The sequence below is a fragment of the Sycon ciliatum genome, chromosome 7 (genome assembly GCF_964019385.1).
Source record: "Sycon ciliatum chromosome 7, ocSycCili1.1, whole genome shotgun sequence".
Classification (NCBI taxonomy): Eukaryota; Metazoa; Porifera; class Calcarea; order Leucosolenida; family Sycettidae; genus Sycon; species Sycon ciliatum.
This window is the reverse complement of record NC_088649.1, coordinates 5,192,372-5,216,067: the sequence shown is the minus strand read 5'-3', so window position 1 is coordinate 5,216,067 and position 23,696 is coordinate 5,192,372. Positions and strand designations below refer to the sequence as shown.

At 52.3% G+C, this 23,696-nt stretch overlaps 2 protein-coding genes across 2 annotated transcripts in view; one reads left to right on the top strand and one right to left on the bottom strand.

Annotated features, from left to right (window-relative positions):
• LOC135820802 (SH2B adapter protein 2-like) overlaps positions 1-9,542 on the top strand; it is a 16,166-nt gene extending 6,624 nt beyond the window's left edge. The window contains exons 6-11 of the mRNA XM_065333847.1: positions 1,454-1,491; positions 3,280-3,518; positions 4,674-4,793; positions 6,113-6,232; positions 6,610-6,699; positions 7,785-9,542. Of these exons, the coding sequence (XP_065189919.1) occupies positions 1,454-1,491; positions 3,280-3,518; positions 4,674-4,793; positions 6,113-6,232; positions 6,610-6,699; positions 7,785-8,378 (1,201 nt within the window). The 3' untranslated portion in view covers positions 8,379-9,542. The remainder of the gene's footprint in view (positions 1-1,453; positions 1,492-3,279; positions 3,519-4,673; positions 4,794-6,112; positions 6,233-6,609; positions 6,700-7,784) is intronic.
• A 5,439-nt stretch (positions 9,543-14,981) lies between these two features.
• Positions 14,982-19,739, bottom strand: LOC135820796 (uncharacterized). Its single transcript, XM_065333840.1, has one exon. The coding sequence runs from the start codon at positions 19,666-19,668 to the stop codon at positions 16,084-16,086; it is 3,585 nt and encodes a 1,194-aa protein (XP_065189912.1). The 5' UTR covers positions 19,669-19,739; the 3' UTR covers positions 14,982-16,083.
• Between the last annotated feature and the right edge of the window lie 3,957 nt (positions 19,740-23,696).

Genomic DNA, 23,696 nt, shown 5'->3' with positions numbered 1-23,696 from the left:
CTGCACTGCATGCAAGCACACAAAGGTCAAGTGCTGGTGAACACCACGTGATCAAAATAAAGAAAAATAAATAAAGTAAACTATAGTCTGTTTCAAAAAGATTTACAATCAGGTTTGGGTCTTAAAAAGTATGAAGATAAGGGAAATTTGGACAACAAAGTACATAGAATGGCTTGTTAGGACACGGCAAATTGTTCTGTGAAGGTTTCGGAACAATTGGAGCAACCGTTAAGGAGTTAGAATTTCGGCCAGGTTTCCGGCCTTTTCCCATGGTTTACAATTTGCCCAGGAAGCCAGTATCGATTTTTTATCAAAACCCACGATTTATCCTTTCCTTTTTGGCCTTGTGGTTATGAATGCTGTCTGCTGACCATGAAGTTGTGAGTTCAAATCCCAACCTCTCCTCAAGTCAAACTTTTTTTTCATTGTTTTGATGATCAAGCTGGTACAAGACAAAGAAGATGGCTGCACGAAACGACTTGTTGTTGGAGCTCGCGCTTCCTGCCGAACTGACTGACACTTGACTGGCTCACGCCATGTGAACACACCCACAACACTGCAATGGTGTGAGTGAATTATGATGGAAGTCATCGCGCTGTAGCTTTTTGAGATTTATTTTAGTATTTCAAGATCGCCAATTTATTTGAATTTAGCAGTCAACGCCGCCTTCCATCAGAGTTCACAAGCGTCTGCTTTCAAAATGTCGTCGAAGTCACACAGATAGCTTTGCCAAGTCATGGCCTTGGGAATGAGTCCGTGTCGATGTCGTTTTCGTCATACGGTGAGTAAATTGCATCGCAGCTCAAAGAAACTATTTTGGTCACAAAACGAATTGGGACTCATGCCGCTCGTCAACATTTACAACACTTTCGTTTCGACATGTCCTCTTGTCCTCTCTGACTCCATTATCGCGTATCGATACGAGGAAGAACTCGTTTGTTGTAAACCAGGCGTACATGACTGTATCAACGTGAGTGAGTTAGTTGTCATTTTTCCTGCTTTCGCGCGGAATATTTCTTTGAGTTCACAGTGAGTTTTTTCAGGCAGCGCTCGAGTGCTCATACGGTAAGACGCCAAACTCCGCGGGCGATCGCCAGGATTGCAAATCTTTTTGAAACGGACTGTAGCGTGTCAGTTGCCAAGGGAACTCACGACTGCCACTAAAAAAAAGTGAATAGTCAACAAGGAGATAATAACCGTAAATTAGCTAGGTGAGACCCGGCTGAAAGCCGACTGCCGCTAACACCTGGTAAATCCAGCAACAGATGCAGCACCTAACGGTGGTGGGGTGACCGAGGGGATACGTCTCACAACCACCGGTACAAGTGCCGAAACCCCATTAGCCGCATCCATCAACGTATGGTACATGTAAAAGCTCTATTCATGATACAGCGATTGCGCTGTCACCATGGTAACTTGTTGGTGTTGTGTGTGTCCCCTGTGTATGATGCAGGAACATCAAGACGGGCGAGAACGGTGCAGGTCTGTATGGTACGTACTCGTATACTCCAGCGGCGGACCAAGCGATCTCTACAGGGGGGGGGGGGGGGGGGGGGGGGTTCCAGTATAGGCAGAACTGAATAGCTGATACATGTACATGAACACGCATGTGGTTGCCAGTACGACATTATGATACGGAATTTAGGGGGTTCCGCGGAACCCTTGGAACCCCTCCTGGATCCGCCCCTGCCCACTGAATGGTGGTGGTCACGTGATGAACATGTGGAACATCTCTATTGTACAGTTGCTACTTTCATTGCTGCTGCTGCTGTTGCTGCTGCTGTTGCTGCTGTTGCTGCTGCTGCTGCTGTTGCTGCTGCTGTTGCTGCTGCTGCTGTTGCTGCTGCTGCTGCTGCTGCTGCTGTTGCTGCTGCTGCTGCTGTTGCTGCTGCTGCTGCTGCTGCTGCTGCTGCTGTTGTTGCTGCTGCTGCTGATGCTGTTGCTGCTGTTGCTGTTGCTGCTGTTGCTGCTGCTGTTGCTGTTGCTGCTGCTGCTGCTGCTGCTGCTGTTGCTGTTGCTGCTGCTGTTGCTGCTGCTGCTGTTGCTGCTGCTGCTGCTGCTGTTGTTGCTGTTGCTGCTGTTGTTGCTGTTGCTGCTGCTGCTGCTGTTGCTGCTGCTCAGTGCTGCTGCCACTCCTGCTGCGTACAGTCACACATGTTCACAGTTTTTTGTGTTGATTTTGTCCTTGGTTTTTGCTCCACCTTGCGGCGGGCTTTGGTGCAAAGAACAGGCTTGTGGAGTTCAATTCCAGCATGTTGCTTTCACTTCCATGTAATGCGCGTGTGTGTGTGTGTGTGACAAAGTTTTGACACGTGGGCACCGTGATGGGTCCTGCGTGAAAATGCACGTAAATGTACACAGTGCGTATGGGTTATAGCGTGGTCGTGTGAAAGAATATACTGCCTACAAGAATATACTCTCATATTTTCATAATCATAACATGGGTTTCATGTGTATATTTATTCTTACAAGCAATGTTATCGTGTAATAGAATATATCGGTCCTAAGAATGGACTTTGTGTAGCAAAACATGCCAGATCAGTACAAAGTGTATCGCCTGTAGTAATAACATCTGCCCGATACAGCTCTGGACCGACTCGAATTGCATCATAATGCTGCAAGTGCATCTGTTGTGGTCATGTAACTCATGTTGCTCAGCCACATGGTGAACCTATGGCCCAGTATGGGACTACTTTGGAAGTATAAGCAACCGCATACACAGTAGCACTATGTTGCATGTATGATGATCTTCCTGGCTATGCGCTCATGTATATGATACGTCACACTATATTTATCGTGTGTAAGAACTATCGGAAATAAGAATAGAAAGTCGTTTTTCAAACACCCACGCTATAACCGATACCTACTTTACTTGTAGATTGCCACGTATTGACTAGACCTTGGTAGCAGTCCGTGCTCTAGCAGTCATGCTCACCACTCTCCCTTCTCCCGTCCTCTCCTCCCTTACCAATCCTTTCCCCTCCTCCTCCTCCCCCTCCCCCTCCCTCACTTTCTTTCCTCTGCCTTTATGGAGCTGCAATCACGTCCACACTGTCTCTCCGGGTGTACTTGTCCTCATGGATGCAGTCTGATGATGAGGAGCCTCATCCCCTCTCCTCCCTTCCTCAGGCTCTTCCCTGTCCCCTGCCGCTCCTGTCTCCTCCCGCTCTCTTCCCCTTCTATCCCCTCCCTTCCCCCTTCCCATCCCCTCCCTTTTGTGGAGCTGCAATCACACCCTAACCGCCTCTAGTATTTGGTGCGTATTCTTGTCCACCACAGAGGTGCAGTCGGATGACGACGATGACGACGAACCTCCTCCGCCGCCACCACCTCCGGACAACGCATCCGGCGACGGCATCGACCCTCCACCTCCGCCACCGGATGGTGTTAGCAATGTACCGCACCCACGTGCTGGTGCTGGTGGTGGTGCTGGTGCTGGTGGTGGTGGCAGTGGATTGAAAGCATCTACAAGCGCTAGTAGTCTGGATGGTCTGATTTCTCCGGTTCCAGCCTTGCCAGTGAGTACTGGAAAGTGAGAAACTTTTTTTTTACATGTTTTACTGCCAGAAGTCGTCTTCATATAAGGAGGCAGATATGCCTGTTTGTTGTACGACTTTAAATCCAACCAACCAACCAACCAAGCTTTTGCTAGAGATTTGATTTTGCAATTTTCGCGCCGATCACATATCTGATCACATATCCATTTAAAATCTCGCATCACGCTGCTTCATCAGTAAAATTTGGCTTGTGAGCAACACTGGCTCACACTCAATCACTGCGTTTCACAAAATCATTTCAGAAAGAATTGCACATGATTGCGCACACTGCTCTCTGTATATTGGTTGTAGACAATACAAGATCCAACTGAATAGATGAAATCGCGAAAGTTTCTCGTCGTGAACCGGCACAGTTCTTGAAAACGCGAAATTTGTGCGCCGCGAAAGTTTATCGCTTTCCAGTACTTCGAGTAGTATGCAATACACACACGCATGCTCAATAAAACTTGATTTAATGGTTAAATGTGAGGTCCGCCGTGACCAGTACATGTACTGGCATTGCCTTGTGTTAGTGCCCTGCACCAGTGCACAGCCCAGTGCACAGCCCAGTGCACAGCCCAGTGCGCAGCCCAGTGCGCAGCCCAGTGCACAGCCCAGTGCACAGCCCAGTGCACAGCCCAGTGCACAGCCCAGTGCGCAGCCCAGTGCGCAGCCCAGTGTATGCCAGTGCGCAGCCCAGTGCACAGCCCAGTGCACAGCCCAGTGCACAGCCCAGTGCACAGCCCAGTGCCCTGCGAAATGTTATGTACAGAGAAGCAGTTCCCTATTGGATTACGTGTGTTAGTGCTTCTCGGCGCGTCACAGCTTTGCCCTTGTTCCGAAACACGACAAACATTTGGGAAGAAGGTAGCTCAAGAGCTGTTGCTTCGATTTATAGTTCTTTTCTCGTTGCCTGGCACGAGGAAAACATGGATGCAGTGAATGGGATATTCGGTCTTTGACCACTTGCTGGTGAGCTGATCTACTCACCTCCCACCGCTTTAGGAGCTGCATGTGCGTCTTGATCCTTGAAGGATGGTGGCGTTCCTACGGATGCGGAAAACTCAGCCTCTAGCCGAGTCTGACACGAACCGTGAAATTTTTTTAAATAGTTTTTCTATGGTATTTGTGTTCCAGGACGGAAATGAAGGCATTCGCCGGCAGCCGTCGGTGGATTCAGCCGGTTGCGATAACATCTCTCAGTTCCTGGAGCCACTGCAGACGCAGCCATGGTTCCACGGCATGCTGTCCAGGCAGGTGAGAACCTCAGGGCTGTTGATGTGTCGTCGCCACTGTTGTATTGTTTCTCGGGCCCACCGACGAAATGTTTTGCTCGTGCGGCTGGGGCTCAATTCGAACTTTTTTAAAAGGGCTTAGACGTCAAAGTAAAGCTATTTTTAATAGTGTGTTTTTCTTCTGCCTAACTCTGTTGCTGTGTGAATGTGGTGTCAATGTGGCGTGTGTGTGTGCACGCGCACGTGTGAGTGTGCGTGTCCTATTCCGATGTGCTTCGTGTGGTGTAGACCAGGTGTGCATAGGGGGGGGGGGGGGGGGGGGGTCACATGGCTTCGCTGGTTGTGTGGATTAGACCGTTATCTGGCGCTAATCTTGATCTGTTCCATTCAGACTCCCATCCGGTAACGTTGCTATAAGAGGAAATCTGTGGGTGCACAACCAGTGCATTTGTGTGCTTCTCTTGCGACGGGCTTACCCATACAGGATGTGTGTGTATGCCCGTGTGTGTGTATGCCCGTGTGTGTGTGTGTATGCCCGTGTGTGTGTGTGTATGCCCGTGTGTGTGTGTATGCCCGTGTGTGTGTATGCCCGTGTGTGTGTGTATGCCCGTGTGTGTGTATGCCCGTGTGTGTGTGTATGCCCGTGTGTGTGTGTGTATGCCCGTGTGTGTGTGTATGCCCGTGTGTGTGTGTATGCCCGTGTGTGTGTGTATGCCCGTGTGTGTGTGTATGCCCGTGTGTGTGTGTGTGTATGCCCGTGTGTGTGTGTGTGTGCATGCCCGTGTGTATGCCCGTGTGTGTGTGTGTATGCCCGTGTGTGTGTATGCCCGTGTGTGTGTGTATGCCCGTGTGTGTGTATGCCCGTGTGTGTGTGTATGCCCGTGTGTGTGTATGCCCGTGTGTGTGTGTATGCCCGTGTGTGTGTGTGTATGCCCGTGTGTGTGTGTGTATGCCCGTGTGTGTGTGTATGCCCGTGTGTGTGTGTATGCCCGTGTGTGTGTATGCCCGTATGTGTGTATGCCCGTGTGTGTGTGTATGCCCGTGTGTGTGCCCGTGTGTGTGTGTATGCCCGTGTGTGTGTGTATGCCCGTGTGTGTGTATGCCCGTGTGTGTGTGGCTGACATGGCGAATTCTGTGCTCGTGTTCTCACTTGAACTTTCCGACATTCGCTTTCATTGCGTATGCAATGGGCAAGATCAAGGTCAAGGTGGCTGTCTATATGTGTGCTTGTGTGTGTGTGTGTGTGTGTGTGTGTGTGTGTGTGTGTGTGTGTGTGTGTGTGTGTGTGTGTGTGTGTGTGTGCATTCGTGCATGTGTGCACGTGTGTTTGCCCACGTGCAGGAGGCCACGATGCTGGTTTGCCAGGGCGCGTCGCAGGCACACGGCACATTCCTGGTACGACAGAGCGAGTCCAGACAGGGGCAGCTGGTGCTTACTTTCAACTGTCGTGGACGAGCCAAGGTAGGCATGTTACCATGACTACACCCCCCCCCCCCCCCGCCCCGTAGTGAGAAACTCCAGTTTATGGGGCTGCGTTGGCAGAACTTCACATCACGTGACAAACTTGTACACATTAGCTGGACCATGTGCATGCTAGATACAGGGTTGTGTACGCTGCTTTGAGACCCTGCTTTGCGTTTAGTTCTGGAGGTGGGCACTTTGCTGAGTGAGTAAAACAATTGTGCATTGTCCTTAAGAATCGGTGTGTGTGTGTGTGTGTGTGTGTGTGCGTGCGTGCGTGTGTGTGTGTGTGTGTGTGTGTGTGTGTGTGTGTGTGTGTGTGTGTGTGTGTGTTCCCATGCTTGCATGACCCATGACTTGCTCGTGACCATTGACAGCACATGAGAATGACAATAATACGCGGAGGCCAGTGCAAAGTGCATCAGTGGACGTTTGACAATGTCTTTCACATGCTAGACTACTTCAAGGTAAGGGCAACAGCCGCCAGCGACTCTGCCGAGTCTTGTGTTGCTGTTTTTCATGAACGAGTGTGCATGCTCATGTGTGCGTAAATGAGTGTGTGCGTGTGTAACATGCAGTGCTGCCAAACCGTCCGATTTTCGGACAGTGTCCGATTTTTGAAGGCTCTTCCGAAAACCGGTCCGAAAAGGGAAACGTCCGAAAAGGAGCCAAAATGTCGGAGATCATTACTTTCCTATGCAGAAGTCCTGTACTTTCACTTTTCAGCGCAACTGAAGGCACAAATCACTGTACATTTGCTTCTAAAAAGACTAGCTGCTTGGCTGTGGAAGTGCAAAGTAACATGCCTGGATCAGGCTGGTTGGCATGCACGCTGACAGTCTGTACAGAGTCAGTGTGCGACCACACTCATCATTACAAAATTCATGACAACCCCGGGGTTACCATGGCAACGAAGCGAATTTTCATGGTGTTTTAGGCGATATTTTGAATTCTCTGTAAAAAAATTGCAGAGGACAAAAATTCGCACCATGTGGCCAGCCTTGCTTGGCGGTGAAGGGTGTCCGATTTTGGGCGAAAATTATTTGGCAGCACTGAACATGTTTTATGGTCCATAGGGCTTGAAAGTGCTACGTCACAGCATAGCAACAATTTCAAAAATTCAAAAACTGGATCCACTTGGATCCAGTTTTTGTATGGATCCAAGCACATTTCAAGCGGTCTTACCCACAGCATGGTGATGTAGCCAGTGAAACTGACTGATTTGGCTACTGGGGGCGGGGTTACAACTGGTGGCGAAATAAAAGTCACACCTGCATGCGACATGAGTGGGTTGCTATGCACCCACATACTTAGGCAATAGCAAAGTCACACCTTAGTGGATCCAAAAATAGAAATCTGATGTCAACTTACTACTCCCTGGCCGTTTTGACGTCATCACTTTCAAGCCCTATTGGGCTGAAGGACATCCGTTCCCATGTGTATGCACCAACGGATATCTGCTTACCCCCCCCCCCCCCCTCTCCCACCCGATATTGCTCTCACTTCCACGCAAACACTCATGTTTCCACTCCTTCACCCTGTCCAATGGCAGATACACCCGGTTCCCCTCGACAACGGGACAGAGAGCGACGTCATCCTCTCATCCTACGTCGTCGCGGCGTATTCCGGGGGCGGGCCCATGTCCCCGGGGTACAACGCCGGCCCCGGCATCCCGTCGCCCGGATTTCCCACCAATCTGCCGGGCCTGCCGTCGCCCGGACCTGGGCACGGGGCCGGGGCGTTTGCCCCCGACCTACAGCAGCAGGTCTCCCCAATGAGACTGGCGCCGGGCGAGGGCGCTCACCCGGCGTACGTAAACGACGTGTTCCCCGGCGGGATCATGATCTCACCGCCGAGCATGCAGGCGCTTCACGAACGCTCCGCGTCCAACCCGGTGGTGATGTTACCGCCGGGGGCAGGACAGGTTGGCGCTGGCATGGTGGGTGTTGGTGGCGGCAGCGGTCCGAACAGTCCCGGGGGTTACGCCATGCAGTCGATGAGGGTGGCCGTCACCAGTAGCGGTCCCGTCAGTCGACCGCGCAGCACCACAATGTCGGCCTCGGACAGCATTGGTGGCGGCGGTGTTGGTGGTGAGTTCAGATCCATGCCGCTGGCACGCCCGTCGAACGACTATCAGATCTCATGAGTACGGTCGGTGTGTTGATGCAGGCATGAACGCACAGACGCGTGAACAGATACACACACGCACGCGCACACACACACACACACACACACACACGCACACGCACGCACTGTACTGTACTTGCTCACTAACATAAGCTGGCCCCGTGGGCCTACTCTCGGGAGAGGGGAGAGAGATTCAGAAGAATCACACACACCTGCGCGCATGCGCGCGCGCGCACACACACACACACACACACGCACAATTGACTTGAGAGCACCTGTGCGGTTTATCTACAATCTGATTACGATGGACAGTGTACACTGGACTCCTGTGTTGACTTGAGATGACATCTCTATGATCGTGTTGTGAGAGTATGCATGCTCGGGGGCTCGAAAATTTCTCTTATTTTGCTCTCTTCCTGTGCACCCACGCTACGAGCTGCCTGAACTAAAGCGATTCGCTGATGCAAGTTTATAATATTATGTTCCTACTGTCTTGTCCCGGTTTATGTGTCTGTTCAGAATTGACTGTCGTGGTTTACTGAATCGATCCCCTGAAACACGTGCACACACATGCCTGCATATACATGCATGTGCACCCCCCCCCCCCCCACACACACACCCATACACACACACGTACATACACACATATATAAATTATACACACACACACACACACACACACACCCATACACACACACGTACATACACATATATATATATATATACACACGCACACACACACACACACACACACACACACACACACACGCACACACGCACCGTGACACACACACACACACACACACACACACACACACGCACACACACACCGTGACATACACACACACACACACAGGTCTACATGATCATATTTCACAACATACTGGCTTTTGTCCTGTCCTGGCTTAGCCATCCTGCAACCAATGAATGTGGACGCCGTGCCCTCAGTGCCTCTACGAGTCGTATTACATCATGGGTTGTTTACGATCAACCTATGCCACTAACCTCTTCCTCGGAGTCATAATTTTCAGCTTCACACAATGTTTGCGATGTGTATCTCACTCAGGAAGTAGTACAATTGCACTGCTCCTTGCTCTCATTGTCGAACTACACCTTCGCCGAGGGGACCGCGAGTTTATTTCAACCAAAGCCCGTGTGCTCACAAGTCTTTCGAAACCGTTTATCTGCTTTCTCCGTTGCTTTCCCGAGCGTTCGGTGTGGCTGCTGGTTTTCCTCCGATAGAAATTTGATGGGTTGATTTTTTAAATTAAAGCTCCGACTTCAAGTGATTAAATTTTGCTACTGTAGTACGTGTGCGTACTGGGTAACTGTCTGCCACTTAAGTCTTTCCTCACGTAACCTTCACGACTCGATGATGCCTGATCTGCTCCATATACCGTATTGCCCGGAGTATAAGCCGCGCCCGGGTATTTCCCCCCCCCCCCCCCCCCCCCCCCGGGGTATTTCGTCGCGAAAACACACATCTACTCTTTATATCACCATTCATTAAACACATTTCTCAAAATGCGAAGACTCCACCGTAGCCATCCACTATATCCATACATCTTCACAACACTCTCCAAACGGTCTCTGGGCTATACCAATCACTAAAAGAAAAAGAGATATTAAATTTGAAACTCGGATGTTGAGCCATAAATAAAATAATGTAGAAAGGAAAAAGACATTATGGATACGAGTCAAGAGTAACTCATCACTGTAACATGATACTTTATACAGTCAGAAAGTGCAATAACTAGGCACAAAACTGACTGATTGCCTTCCCCTCTTTGGTCTATCCATAACCTTGAACCTTCCAAGTTGGAAGGCCGTTGGTTAGCGCTACGGAGATGTGTTGAAGCTAGGTGTCAGGACGTCGAATGTCTCAGTACTCTGTCAGTTTTGTGCCTAGTTATTGCACTTTCTGACTGTATAAAGTATCATGTTACAGTGATGGAGAGTTACTCTCTCTCGTATCCATAATGTCTTTTTCCTTTCTACAGATACTAAATTATTCGAATTTTCGGGCCTTTTTTTTCTTTTAGTGATTGTTGTAGTCCAGAGACCGTTTGGAGAGTGAAGATGTATGGAGAGTGAAGATGTATGGAGAGTGAAGATGTATGGAGAGTGAAGATGTTTGGAGAGTGAAGATGTATGGAGAGTGAAGATGTATGGAGAGTGAAGATGTATGGAGAGTGAAGATGTTTGGAGAGTGAAGATGTATGGAGAGTGAAGATGTATGGAGAGTGAAGATGTTTGGAGAGTGAAGATGTATGGAGAGTGAAGATGTATGGAGAGTGAAGATGTATGGAGAGTGAAGATGTATGGAGAGTGAAGGTGTATGGAGAGTGAAGATGTATGGAGAGTGAAGATGTATGGAGAGTGAAGATGTATGGAGAGTGAAGATGTATGGAGAGTGAAGATGTATGGAGAGTGAAGATGTTTGGAGAGTGAAGATGTATGGAGAGTGAAGATGTATGGAGAGTGAAGATGTTTGGAGAGTGAAGATGTATGGAGAGTGAAGATGTTTGGAGAGTGAAGATGTTTGGAGAGTGAAGATGTATGGAGAGTGAAGATGTATGGAGAGTGAAGATGTATGGAGAGTGAAGATGTATGGAGAGTGAAGGTGTATGGAGAGTGAAGATGTATGGAGAGTGAAGATGTATGGAGAGTGAAGATGTATGGAGAGTGAAGATGTATGGAGAGTGAAGATGTTTGGAGAGTGAAGATGTATGGAGAGTGAAGATGTATGGAGAGTGAAGATGTTTGGAGAGTGAAGATGTATGGAGAGTGAAGATGTATGGAGAGTGAAGATGTATGGAGAGTGAAGATGTATGGAGAGTGAAGATGTATGGAGAGTGAAGATGTATGGAGAGTGAAGATGTATGGAGAGTGAAGATGTATGGAGAGTGGAGATGTATGGAGAGTGAAGATGTATGGAGAGTGAAGATGTATGGAGAGTGAAGATGTATGGAGAGTGAAGATGTATGGAGAGTGAAGATGTATGGAGAGTGAAGATGTTTGGAGAGTGAAGATGTATGGAGAGTGAAGATGTATGGAGAGTGAAGATGTATGGAGAGTGAAGATGTATGGAGAGTGAAGATGTATGGAGAGTGAAGATGTATGGAGAGTGAAGATGTTTGGAGAGTGAAGATGTATGGAGAGTGAAGATGTATGGAGAGTGAAGATGTATGGAGAGTGAAGATGTATGGAGAGTGAAGATGTATGGAGAGTGAAGATGTATGGATATTCAGTAAACACCACCGTAGTATAAGCCACACAGACTTTTTTCGGTTGAACTACGAGTGTTAAAAGTAAAAGTTTGGCTTTCAAAACTGCAGACGTACGACGCGTTACCAAGACTCCACAAACAACACAGGTTATGGATTAAACTGCCCCGGCACACTGCCATTTCACTATGTAACTAACTTGCGTGCATCCCGCCCTGTGCCCTCTAACTCTGTTTTGTATAGCGTGTGGAATGCACGAGTGATTGTGTCATGATTGTTTGTTTGTTTGTTTGTATACTTTATGAGTGAATTCGCAAATCCAAACGAGCACAAATGCTCAATGACAAGGCAGCGAATATGTTATTATGTTACAGGGAAGGAGGGTTGGGGAGAAAATAAGGAGGAAAAGTGTATAAATGCCAATGTAATGGTATCGGGAGTGTATGCACTCGAACACCCTACTCGGCCATTCACATCTTGAACGGGCGCCTTACTGCGGACAACACAATACGAAACTCACAACCACGCACCCTATAGTCAGTTTCAAAAAGATTAGCAATCCTGGTGATCGCCCGGGGAGTTTGCCGTCTTACCGTATGACACTATACTATGAGCGCTCGAGCGCTGCCTGGAAAAACTCACTGTGAACTCGAAGAAATATTCCGCGCGAAAGCATAAAAAATGACAACTCACTGACGATCTTCCTCGCATCGATGTGGAGTCAGAGAGGACATGTCGAAAGTGTGGTAAATTTTGACGAGCGGGATGCGTCCGTTTTGTGACCAAATAGATTCTTTGAGCTGCCGCGGATGCAATTTACTCTCACGATGTGACGAAAACGGCATCGACACAGACTCATTCCCAAGGCCTTGAAGTGGCAAAGTTATCATGGTTATCCGTGTGACTTCGACGACATTTTGAGAAAGCAGACGCCTGTGAAAGCTGATAGAAGACGGCGTTGACTCCTAAATTCAAATAAATTGGCCATCTTCAAATACTAAAATAATTCTCAAACAGAAATCGATCGATCTCGATGTGCCGGTTTATTCAACAACACGTAGCTACAGCGCAATGACTTCCGTAGTTCACTCACACGGTTTCAGTGTTGTGTGTGTTCACAACTTCACATGGCGTGAGCCAGTCATTCAAGTGTCAGTCAGTTCGGCAGGAAACGCGAGCTCCAACAACAAGTCGCTTGGCGCAGCCACCTTCTTTGTCTTGTACCAAAACAATGAAAAAATTGAAGAAAAAATGTTTGACTTGAAGATTTGTTGGGATTTGAACTCACAACTTCATGGTCAGCAGACAGCATTCATAACCACTAGGCCAAAAAGGAAGGGATAAATCGTGGGTTTTGATAACAAATCGATACTGGCTTCCAGGGCAAATTATAAACCATGGGAAAAGGCCAGAAACCTGGCCGAAATACTAACTCCTTAACGGTTGGTCCAATTGTTCCGAAACCTTCACAGAACAATTTGCCGTGCCCTAACAAGCCGTTTTATGTACTTTGTTGTCCAGATTTCCCTTATCTTCATACTTTTTAAGACCTAAACTTGATTGCTAATCTTTTTGAAACAGACTGTAAACGTAATCGCAGCACGGTACTATAATTATTGTATTAGAGAGGTTCCGGGGTACGATTTTCCGTGCCAAAATCCGTATGGGCGCTACGGATTTTTTCCAGGGGTGCTCCATACGATTTTTCGGCACGGAGAATCCGTGTGGACTGGCTTTCATACGAACCATGTTTCGTATGGAGATTTTGCGTCATCGGGTGCAGAAAGATTTTTCGCGTACAAATTTGGTACGAGAAACATCGATTTTTCGCGGGAAGTTTTGATTTCGGTACAAATGTTCACAGTATAAAGGCATAGCGCGGGAATGTGACGTGTTTGCGATCGTAACCTAGGCAATGACGCCAAACACATAAGTTCCGTACTCCGGAACATTTCACTGCTCAAAAACGACGTATAAAAATCCGTAGAGCCTCTACGGATTTTGGCACGAAAAATCGTACTCCGGAACCTCCCTATTATAGAAGTCGTGACTGTGTGACTGATATCGGGGACCGTAAGTGGAAATAGAAAGAGTGGAATCCGAGCCGTGAATGATATCAGAGTCCTACAAGGCTACATGCATACCAACTACTGCCGTGGACATGGAAATCCAGTCGCACGTCTAGCGGCCCCAGGGCGCTGGCCATGCAGCCGTGGATAAGCGGTACACACATGCATGCATGCGCTGCAGCGCGCTGGTCGCATCAGTTCAACATGACTTGTGCACTGCACACAGCGTTCTGTACGCGCTGAGGGCGCCGGCCCCGGCCAATCGACTGGATTTCCATGTCCGCTACAGTAGCATGCGAAGCACGGAATCCCGTATCAGCGACGTTGAAGAGTGCAACACTCCTCCTCATTGAAGTTTCCAGTGGCCTTTGTGCTTCGTATGCTAGTTTGTTTGTTTGCAAGCTTTCAGCTTAAGCGGGATTCACAGAAGCTTCTTTGCGATGCGACACGCGATGCGACGCGATCTGCGACGGACGCGTGCGATGCGAACTCGCGAAATACCATTCACAGAAGAAGTCAGTGATGCGACAACATCTTGCTGATTTGGCTACGTCACCATGATATTCGCGCGGTTTGATACAAATTTATAGGCAACTCTTGCACCTTTGTACAACTTTGCTGTAGAAAAGGTCAAAATCGTACGCCAAATCGCTTGTCGCATCGCATCGCAAAAGTTGAGCCAAGCTCAACTTCTGCGATGGCCTGCGATGGCCCAGTTGCGGCAGTTGCGTGGAGTGCGACATTGCTGCGATTTGGGGTTTTCCCGGTTTCGCGCCTGTCGCATCGCAAAAAAGCTTCTGTGAATCCCGCTTAACACTCATGCTCTGTACACTACTACCAAGAGTGCATAAACAAGAGTATGCAACTGTGGTTATGGGCCAGTGCGCGGCGCGCTGCCTTCATTACGTAACTTGCCTCCATCACGCTCTGAAAGCATGCACTCAAACCCACAATTTCTCGTACGAGCCCATCCGTTTTTGCTCGATTCATTCCAGTACCTACGCGATCTCTAAATTTTGGCGCGTGAACTCCAGTTCCGTACGAAAATTCATTTCAAACCAGAGGGAAAGCGTAGTGTTTGATTTTCCGCAGTGCGCGGACTGCAGCTGAATGATGTAATGAAGGCAGCGCGCCGCGCCGCGCATCTGGCCCATAGAAAAGAGATCACAGTTGCATACTCTTGTTTATGGACTCTTGCTACTACCAAGAGTACATGTACTCTTGCTACTACTGATGCACAGCTGGTACTTCTAAAATCAGAATATTCAAAGAGAGGATAAAAACAGAGCTATCACTAGTATCAGTAACTTTTTAAAAAACTAGCAGAAAAAACGATCCTACGAAAGCACTTCATTAGGTTCGAACAAAGGTAATGACTAATTAAAAAGACAGTCATGCCGGAAAACATAAGGACTGTGATATCGCCATCATGAAAAAATAATGATGAATTGTCGAAATAGAATATAACAAAACTAGCTGAAATCATGGATAAAAAGTTTAGGTTGGAAGGAATGAAGAGGCGTCTATAACAAGAGGCGGGTAATTTGCATGGCGCAAGAAGCAGCAAAACAGTGGTCGTGTGTGTGTGTGTGTGTGTGTGTGTGTGCACGTGCATGTTTGCAAGCGCGCAACCGGGTGCATTATTCAGCATGATTTGACACTGCGAGCATGCACACCTCTTGCTCATTGGAGTAAAAAAATAGATCATCCATAATGTACGTTTGCTGCAGGAATTGGCGTTCAAGCAGAGGGAGGGGACACACACACACACATCCGTGCAATCATATGCACACATGTTCCTGCCAAGGGGGAAAGAGTAACAAAATGTAAGAGGGCATAACAGCTGGGGGATAGCTTCCTCAACAAGGACGCACTCCCATTGAGAAAACGGCGAAAGCAGCAAACGGTAAGTACCGAAGTCGGATGGAAAACTAGGGCAAACGGGGAAAATATACTCATATTGACACACACACACACACAAACACACACACACACACACAAAACGAATGTGCACACGCTTGCAAGCAGCTAGCCCACCGACATCATAATCATATGCATGAAAGTCCAGGGGACGGCGCTGTCGTGTTGCTAAGGCTACGCCGAGCCCAGCTGCCATTGTATTGTGACCCGTGAGATGCTAGCAAGCCAAGCATCCAAAGCCGGCACATGATAAGTAGACAAGCTGGCAGTGGAACACACACACACACACTTCTACTCACACACACACACATGTACACACACACACACACACACACACACATATCTGATTGCATCACGACGACGACGACGTCCCGACGGGATCACAACGACACAATGACGTCATGGCAGGGATAACGGTGACATCATCATGACGTCATGGCCGGGGGGGTTTACTGGTGGCATCATCACGACGTCACTGTGGGGACATCATTACGACACGGGGACGGGATCACGGCGACATCGCCAGGTCCTCGTTGTCCAGCAGTGGGTTGTAGTACTGCATGGGGGTACTGCGAGTGGAGCCCACGCTGGCGCCGACGCTGGCACCCATCGACTTGCAGCTCTCCAGGCTGGACAGGACGGCGTTGCCCAGCTTGGTCTTGGCGTTGTTGGTGATGCGATGCAGGGGCTGCACGATGTGATGAAGCGAGCCCTTGGACTGCACCGTCGGAGACTCACAGTCAAGGGACTGGTGGGTGGCGCGCGACGCGGCGTACTTTGCCAGCATCTCGCCGTTCATGCTCAGCTGCGAGGGGAGCGTTTGAATGTGCGACGGCTTGTGCACGGGCGGACCGACGGAGTTGGGTGACTGCAGCGAGGCGACGCGGTGCTGAGCGGCCAGCGGCTTGCGTCTGAATCCGCTGTCGTCGGATTCCCCTGCCGTCGTTGCCGCCGCCGATCCCAGGTCTTCTGTCGGCAGTGGTTGTAGCGAGAACTGCAGTGCCACGGTGACGGAGGCGGTGGGTCGCGGCTGCGCAACGGGGGAGTCTCGTTGGCTCACCGGGCTCGACTCACTGCCCTGGCTGCCGCTCGCCTTTCGCTGCGCCATCATCGCCTTGCGGATGGGCGCCAGAGCATCGTACACGCTAGGAGAGTGAGGTGGCGGCGACGCTCCCGCTGCGCCAATGTCACCGTCCTCGTTGCCAGCGCCCGAACCGGCGGATGCAACCGGAGTCAACGCGTTCTTCTTGGGACTCAGCTGGTTGGGCGTGCCCGTGCCCGCTATACGCGTGGCGGAGCCCGAAGACGAAGGCGGTGTTGCGCCACCTTCTGACGTACCCTGATCTACGAACGTGTTGGCGGAGGACGTGCTGCATTTGCGATTGCAGCCGTCGCCGCATTCGTCAATGTTGAGCAAGCCTAGATGGTTGGAGCCGCTGGCGGCATTGGCACCGATTGACGTGTCGCTCGAACGGTCGCTGATGACGGGAGTGTGGTCGTGCGGCAGGAAGATGTTGGCCGAAGTGCACGACGTGCTCGCCGTGGTCGGACGGTCCTCCTCACCTTGCGCTGCTGCTACTGCTGCCTTGGTGTCCGCTGCGGCATTCTGCGCTCGACTGCTGCTTGCGGTGTTGTTGTTGTTGTTGTTCCCACTACCGCCGCTGGTGGAGTTAGTGGAGGTGGTTACCGCTGACAGCGGCACTGCCGACAGTCGTTGTCGGCGATCCTGGCAGCCCAGGAGCGGCTTGAGCAGGGCAAAGCGGGGATTGCGTCGCAGCGCCTCGTGCACTTCCTTCGCCGTGAGCGTGTAAAAGTAGAACACGGCGCAGCCCTGGAACGAGTTGACAACGCAGAACAGGTACTGCAGCGCCACAGAGTCGACAAACGCCACCAGCAGCCCGAGCAGCCACGTCACGCCGACCAGAACCGATAGCGACGTGACGATGCGCACGTAGAACATTGTCTGCCCGACTCCGCCACTCTCTCCTTTCTCCCGCTGCACGGCATTGCCGGTCGACATAACGATGCCGATGACGCGGGCGATGATCAGCGTGTTGTACACGACCATGAGCACCATGGGGCCGAAGAACGTCACGTAGAACACCATATCCGTGGAGATGAAACAGAGGCCGGCTCGGTTTGTGTACGCCTGCATGCTGGTGGATATAGCGGTTGCCGCGACGACGAGCAGCGGGCCCAGGGCGGATGCGAGCACCGAGATCCGTGTGAACTTCTCCGACACGGTGTCAAACACGCGCACGAGTTGCTTGTAGAGTAGTGTGGCCTGCGCTCCCATCCAGCAGAACAGCGACAGGAGAGAGTAGTGGAGCAGGGAGGCCACGGCGCGGCACGAGTGCTTGCTGCCCACGGCCGACTCAGACGAGGCAAACAGAATCATAACGGAGAGAAGTGCTACGGACATGCCGAGTGTAAGCTGCTGACGCTGACGTATGCGCAGGTCGCGGTTGCTGACGATGATGAAGATGGTGAAGCAGAGACACAACGACGACATGCCGCAGCCGAACATGGTCAAGGTCGACAGGGCGTGCGTGTGCCGTGCCTGGCTCCTGTCGGCGACGCCATTGTCATCGCCGTCGTTGCCGCCGCTGCCAGGAGTGGTTGCCTGCGGTGGACGAACCAGCAGCGCAAAGTTGGTCATGTGATTGCAGCTGCACTGGGCCGCTGCGCCGCTCCCGTTGTTCGTCGCGTAGAACGACAGCAGGCGGCAGCCGGCGGAGCTCCAGCTGGCCCGGCGTGTGTCCCAGAAAGCGCACGTGGCCGTCCAGGAGCTGTTGACGCGGCTCATCAGCGACTGGTCGACTGGCAAAACCATGACGACGCTAGACGAGGACAGGTTCACGTTGGCGAGGGTGCCGACCTTGGCGGCTATCACCTTCGAGGCTAGCACGTCGCCGTCGGACGTCGTGCTCGGGAACAGCTGCGATTTGAAGAACATGACAAAGCTAGCCGTGGCGCGCTTGCACGCAGTGCTTGCTGACCCATTGGCGGTGACGGTGGTGGTCCCGATGTATCTGCTGGCAATATCGACCGCTTCGGCCGGGATCGACAGCATTAGCTTGGTGGATTTCGCCGTCGTGCCGTTCATGTGAAGCTCAGGATCTTGTTGAACCCGTCGGATGCGCACCGAAATGCTCGGAGACTGTGGCGTGCTCGATGTGGAGTTTGCGGCCTCGCTACCGTTGCTATTGCCCACACCGTCGTCCACGGTTACCGAGTAGCCAGACATATCTTCGGGACACACGGCCGCCACACCGACATTGTCCGCCATGCGTATCAACTCCTGGTTCTGCGCTATGGGGACGGACTGCACGAGCTTGGTCAGTGAGACGGCTATCCTGACCTGCGAGATGCTTGCGTCTGGCTCGCCCGCTCCTGGCGTTGTCTGCGGCGGCATCCCCGATCCGGTGGCGCTCGAGTCGTCATGATGATTGTCGCTGGCAACGCGACTGACCACGTTCAGGAAGGAGGAGAGGATGCGGTCCACTTGAGCAAAGTCGCTCGCCTGCTGCGTCTGCGAGTTAATCACCTGCACTGTGCTCTCCACCACATCGTCCAGGATCGTGGAGAGCAGACCGAGCTCGTCGTTGCTAAGGTCCGCATCGTCGTTGATCAGCACCGTTATGTTGTCCACGATCGTCAGGATGGAATTGGTCGACGTGGCGTTGCGTAACGACTTTCCCGCCACCTCGCTGAGCAGATTGATGCCGCGCGTACGCTCGCTCAGGTAGGGACAGTCTTGCAGGCGTATGGCCGACCACGTAGCCGGGCCGAGGCAGGAACGATACGCGTACTTTGGCGCCTGTCCGGCGAGCACAATCGGGCACGGCAGGGTGCGATTTACGCCAACGGACGTCTGGTGCCAGTCGAACGTTCCTCTAGTGGTGTTTGTCCGCCCGGCCAAGCAGGGCTGCGCCTCGTCGGGCCTGGGCTGGCTGCAGATGGCGGCTACGCCCGACCAGGAGCCGTTGGCCTGGCAGACGCGCGAGTGCTGTCCGCTGCGCCACGTGTAGCCCGGCTTGCACAGCGTGAGCACGCGGGCCGTGTGCTCCAGCCCGCTGATGGAGATCAGCATGATCCCGGGCCCGTCCAGCACCGGAAACGAGCAGTGCACCTTGCCCCGGCACTGAACGCCTATGTAGCCCGCCGGGCATATGCACCCGGTCACCGAGTCGCACGTGCCGCCATTGCTGCAGTTGCAGGTCAGCGCGCAGCCGGGCCCGTACGTGCCCGTCGGACACGGGATGCGCGACTCGCAGTGAGTACCCTTGAACCAGGCGTCACACTGGCACCCGTTGACCGCGTCGCACGTGCCGCTGTTCTGGCAGTCGCAGTGCTGCAGGCAGTTCGGGCCGAAGCGATTCGTCGGGCACGTGGCACGCCGGTCGCACGAGGCGCCGACGAAGCCCAGCGTGCACACGCAGCCGGCGTTGCGGTCGCAGGTGCCGCCATTCTGACAGTTGCACACCAGCGAGCAGTTCAGGCCGTAGCTATTGGCCGGGCACGGGACCTGCAGCTCGCACCACGCGCCACCGTAGCCGAGTGGGCACAGGCAGCCGTGTGTCGGGTCGCACACGCCAGCGTTAGTGCAGTCGCACGTCTGCGCGCAGTTGGGTCCGTACTTGTTCGCCGGACACAGTGCGGTAGACGGGGGATTGACGGCGAGCTCGCACTGCGCGCCGACGAAACCCGATGGGCACACACAGCCGCTTGCTTGATCGCACGTTGCGCCGTTCTGGCAATTGCACTGGTGCTGGCATATGGGACCGTAGTAGTTGGCCAAGCAGTGGACCAGGTGCTGGCACAGCGATCCGGTGAACCCACTGCCGCAGATGCACCGATCCACGGCGGGGTGAACGCACGTGCCGTTGTTCTGACACTGGCACGTGTCCACGCATAGCGGGCCGGCGTACGGCGGCGGACAAACACACGTGCCGGTCGCGCGCTCGCAGTGGGCGCCCCTGGGGCAGGAGCACTGGTGCTCGCACGCCATGCCGTAGTGGCCGTCCGGGCATCGGTCGCACAAGGGCCGCACCGTCCCGTCCAGGCAGCAGTCGCTCTCGCACTTCTCCCCGGTGAATCCCGCCGGGCAAGCGCACCGGTACCCACGGCGATTGTTGTCCACGACGGCGGTGCCGCCATTCAGGCAGCTGGCCCCCGGCGGCGGCTGTATGCTGCAGTTGAGGAAACGCAGCTCGTCGATGAAATGCGATCGAACGCTGCTGTCGCGCCGGAATAGCAGCGTATCGCCGGCGATCGGCGGAGACCGCGTCGCGAAGCGCATGGCGCGCGCCCCGTCAAACGTCTCCCAGCCGGCAGTGGTGCGGCCATACTGGACACGGCGTTCCTCCGGCTGCCACGAGCCCAGCGAGTAGTCCCAAACGCCTTTCTGGCCCACGTGCTGCTGGTCCTTCGTGCGATAGTGAACGGCCTCGATTGAGCACGCCGAGCCGGCGGCCTGGCCAAAGTTCACGCCCAGGCCGCCCCACGAGTCCTGGTTGCCCGTCGAGAACAGGCTGCCGTGGCCGTAATCCGAAGCATCCACCAACGGACAAAAGTGGCACTGGGATCGTCTGGCGGGAATCACCTCGCCCTGTCCCAGCACAGTCATTCCACACGCGTGCCCGTGGTCAAAGTCACAGCGGAAGTCGTCGGTAGAGACCGGCTCGTCGTGTACGTATGTCTCGCAGTGCTGTCCGCGGAACTGACGCCGACACCGACAGGAGTCCGTCAACCAGACGTACTGCGAACCATGCAGCCTGCAGTGATAACCGGGGCTGCCTGCGCCGTTGCTCGTGCGGCAATCGCCGTCGAACTCCACGTCCTCAATGTACGCGTCCTGGCCCTGCATGCCTGTGCCGCCCTTATGTACGATGGCAATCTGGTATACGTTTCCGTCGGTCACCGCGGGCTGCACGTCAACGCGGTATAAGTCCCAGAAGTGCAGCTGAAGGACGCGCGTGACCGGGACCAGAAGGCTCGGGCGTGTCGCGTTGAGCGGGAACTCGATCCACGCACCAACAGGCTGCACGGACATCGAATCGCGCATCCAGAACTTCATGCTGCACATGGCCGCTGTCGTTGGCGACGCCAGATGCAGTTCCAAACGCAACGTCTCGTTCTCGCCGTTCAGGTGCACGCTCTTCGACAGGTAGCTTCCCCTCGGGTCCGGCACCTGACTCGTCACCTCCAGGCTGGCCCCTCCCGACAGACTGAACGCACACGCATCGCCGTGATCGAAGCTGCAGCCCAGCCACTGGTGCTTCTCGGCGCACACGGCCGCGTCTCCAAGCCAGCGGCCCACGGCGCTGCACGTCCGCGTAAGATTGCCGTAGACCAGCGTCCGTCCCGTCTTGCACGCCCACGTCGACGTCTCGCCAGCCCGCCGTTTGTCCACACGCACCTCCAGTTGGTCGTTATCGATCGGCGGACACCCGGCCGGGCAAATACTACTGGCCCCGAATGCTGATTGTGCCGTTGTAACTAACGCCAACATCACTACATGTAGTGCTTGCAGTGGCAATACGCATCCTGAAATCCAGTGCAGCATGCTAAAAGCCTTGTTTTGCTGCCTCAAGCAGTGAGGATCATGCGGAACATCAGCAGGGTACAAAGCACCACGCCAGTGTAGTCAGCTCCAAAAACAACAGTGTGTCAACTCATTAAATGTATATTGTTTTGGTCCGATTTAGCTGCTTCTTGGCTGCGTGTATGTGCGTCTGGGCTCACGCAGCACGCGCGGATATCTCACTGTTTCTGCGCGTCCGTGAGCTCCAATTGGTCTGTATCTTTCATATCCAGCCACACATTTGCTCACTCCGATAGCGTCAACTGCTTCGGTTCAGCTACGATCTCCATTTATGGCGTGAGGTCGCATCTCGGGCACACCTTCGGTAACCTCTACAGGGCACACTTCACGGCTTGTCGCAATCCCGGCTATGGCACACATCCGACCTTACTACACTTCACAGCCCTCCGATCCACAGCTGGATGAGGTAGGCAGGCAAACTGCGGTACAATCGTTTGAACTCAAGCTGTTGTCCAGGCTCTTCCGTCGCATGTGTGTGAGCAGCAGTACTTTTCAGTGTGCGAATAAGGGAATGCTAACACACTTCACACTCCAGTCCTGTACTTGTGGATAGGATCGGAGAGGAGCTGCTTCCGTCCGTTCTTGATGAAGTCTGTCGAAACTACTTGCCGGAAAAACAGTGTTTGATCTCAAAATCTTCTCACATCACACCGACCTTCGAGCAGTCCTATCAAAATGCGAAACCATCGCAAACTGCACTTCATAATCATGAACTCCAACCGTACCCTGTACCGTACACGCATATCTACAACTCCTTTTCGAGCAAATATTTTGAACGCATTCACACTGTACTGTGTACACTGTGTACTGAACCAGGGAGTAGTACAAAAAAACTGAACAGTGAAACTGTGTTTCGACCATCTCTTTTCGCTTTCTCCCAAAAAAGGAGATGTGCATGTACCATCAAGAGTACGTCACGTGGGGGGTTATTTAGAAAAGCGATCCTGTCAGCTTTTCTATTATTGTTGTACTCTTGGTTGATAATTTCAGTCCGTGCGCCAGATTCAAAAAAGTCGTCTAAAAGTTGACTTTTCATTTTCCGCACTGGGCAGTTTGCGGGTACTTTTTGAGTCGCATTCTCAATGGTGGACAATTTTGGAAAATGGTTTTGTGTCTATGGCTCGTTTGTTTTGGCATTTCGCTACCTGTGTGGTGAGCCTAAAAATTGCGCTTAGCCGTGGCAACGCAATGGTGTATTCCGTTTTTCAGCCAGATGACTTGTTTCGCTGTGGTCCGGCATCTTCCTAGATTCTCAGCCGTCGTCGAATTTGAGTATTTTCGAAACATTTTTTAGGGTGCAGGCGTGGGGCAAGGCTTTCACTCCCAGCCAATGGCACCATTTGGCATAACTCAGCCCTATGAACACGTCACCAGGCCCTCGTTAGTGTCCAGCCCATATTTCCAAAAAATGGACTGGACTTGATACTTGAGTGTACAGACAGTACATGTACTATGCATTATGCACGTAATGACCGTATGCAATAACTTTCGCAAGCTACACGACAAGGACTCGC

Coding starts and splice junctions, on each gene's coding strand:
- LOC135820796 (XM_065333840.1), bottom strand. CDS start 19,668: ATGCTGATCTCCATCAGCGGGCTGGAGCACACGGCCCGCGTGCTCACG.